This window comes from Corvus brachyrhynchos, unplaced genomic scaffold, assembly GCF_000691975.1.
Source record: "Corvus brachyrhynchos isolate BGI_N302 unplaced genomic scaffold, ASM69197v1 scaffold214, whole genome shotgun sequence".
Taxonomy (NCBI): Eukaryota; Metazoa; Chordata; class Aves; order Passeriformes; family Corvidae; genus Corvus; species Corvus brachyrhynchos.
In genome coordinates this window covers 17,976-19,995 of record NW_008237407.1, presented here as the reverse complement: position 1 = coordinate 19,995, position 2,020 = coordinate 17,976, and the positions used below count along the sequence as shown (strand labels likewise).

Here is a 2,020-nt window from a genome sequence, read left to right as displayed (position 1 = left end):
GGTGTCCCCAGATACCCCCAGTCGTCCCCAGGTGCCCCCAGGTGTGCCCAGGTGTCCCCAGGTGTCCCCCGGTGCCCCCAGGTGTGCCCAGGCGTACCCAGGTGTCCCCAGGTGCCCCCAGCTGTGCCCAGGTACGCCCAGGTGCCCCCACGGTGCCACGGCAGGTGCCCGCCCGGCCTCACCTGTTGAAGTTGAGCAGGGACTGCCAGCGCTGGGATTTGAAGTTCTTGATGTTCTGCGCCTCGTCCAGGATCAGGTACTTCCAGTTCTTCCTGCGGAACGCCTGGTGGTCCTGCAGCACCAGCTTGTAGGAGGTGATGCACACGTGGAACGCGTTCGGCTTCGTCCAGCCCTGAGCAGGTGAGACACAGGTGAGGTCAGAACCCCAATAAAACCCCGTCCAAAATGCCCTAAAACAGCCCCAGGTGTGCCCAGGTGTGCCCCAGGTGTGCAGCACCAGCTTGTAGGAGGTGATGCACACGTGGAACGCGTTCGGCTTCGTCCAGCCCTGAGCCGGTAACACAGGTGAGACACAGGTGGGACAGGTGAGGTCAGAACCCCAATAAAACCCCGTCCAAAATGCCCTAAAACAGCCCCAGGTGTGCCCAGGTGCCCCCAGGTGGCCTCACATCTTCTCCAGGTGTTCAAACCTCCTCTCAAACGCCATCCAGGTGTCACTGCAGGTACTCCAGGTAACCAAAACCCACCCCAAAATGAGCTAAAACCACCCAAAAACCACCTCAATCTGCCCCAAAATCTCGCCCAGGTGTGCCCAGGTGCCCTCACACCTTCTCCAGATCAAACCCCATCCAGGTGTCACCACAGCTGCTCCAGAGAACCAAAAACCACCCAAAATCACCCAAAACCACTCCAAACCACCCAAAACCACCTCAATTTGCCCCAAAATCTCTCCCAGGTGCCCCTGGGTGTCCCCAGGTGTGCCCAGGTGCCCTCACACCTTCTCCAGGGGCTCAAACCCCATCCAGGCGTCACCACAGCTGCCTTCTCCAGATCAACCCCACCCCAAAATGACCAAAAACCACCCCAAAATGACCCAAAACCACCCCAAAATGACCCAAAACCACCCAAAATCACTCCAAAACAACCCCAAACCACCTCAATCTGCCCCAAAATATCGCCCAGGTGTGCCCAGGTGTGGCCAGATGCCCTCACACCTTCTCCAGCTGCTCAAACCCCATCCAGGTGTCACCACAGCTGCTCCAGGTAACCAAAAACCACCCAAAAATGACCCAGAACCACCCAAAAATGACCCAGAAACCACCCAAAACCTCCCCAGACCACCCAGAACTGCCTTGATCTGCCCCAAAATCCCCCCCAGGTGCCCCCAGGTGCCCTCACACCTTCTCCAGGTGTTCAAACCCCCCTCAAACCCCATCCAGCTGTCACCACAGCTGCTCCAGGTAACCAAAAACCACCACAAAATGACTCAAAACCACCCAAAAACCACCCCAAACCACCTCAATCTGCCCCAAAATCTCGCCCAGGTGTGCCCAGGTGCCCTCACACCTTCTCCAGATGTTCAAACCCCCCCTCAAACCCCATCCAGGTGTCACCACAGCGGCTCCAGATAACCAAAAACCACCCAAAAATGACTCAAAACCACCCAAAAACCACCCCAAACCACCCAAAACCGCCTCGATCTGCCCCGAACTCTCTCCCAGGTGTGCCCAGGTGTGCCCAGGTGCCCTCACCTGTCTCTTGAGGCGCCGCTCCTTCTGGGCACCGTAGTAGGTGAGGATCTTGAAGCTGGGGCACCAACGCTTGAGCTCCATCTCCCAGTTGAGCATCACCGAGGTGGGCACGATGATCAGGTGAGGGCCCCAGCTGCCTGCCAGAGGAACCCAAAAATGAGCCAAAAACGGCCTAAAACACCCCAAAAAAGGGGCTCAGGTGAGGGCCCCAGCTGCCTGCCAGAGGAACCCAAAAATGAGCCAAAAATGAGCCAAAAATGACCTAAAAAGCCCCAAAAAAGGGGCTCAGGTGAGGGCCCCAGCTGCCT

The 2,020-nt window shown here is 57.7% G+C and overlaps 1 protein-coding gene across 1 annotated transcript in view; it reads right to left on the bottom strand.

The window, feature by feature from the left end:
- LOC103613268 (helicase SRCAP-like) overlaps positions 1-2,020 on the bottom strand; it is an 8,788-nt gene that overhangs the window by 4,445 nt on the left and 2,323 nt on the right. The window contains exons 2-4 of the mRNA XM_017730835.1: positions 1,713-1,849; positions 458-508; positions 183-301 (exon numbers count right to left, since the gene is read on the bottom strand). Of these exons, the coding sequence (XP_017586324.1) occupies positions 183-301; positions 458-508; positions 1,713-1,849 (307 nt within the window). The remainder of the gene's footprint in view (positions 1-182; positions 302-457; positions 509-1,712; positions 1,850-2,020) is intronic.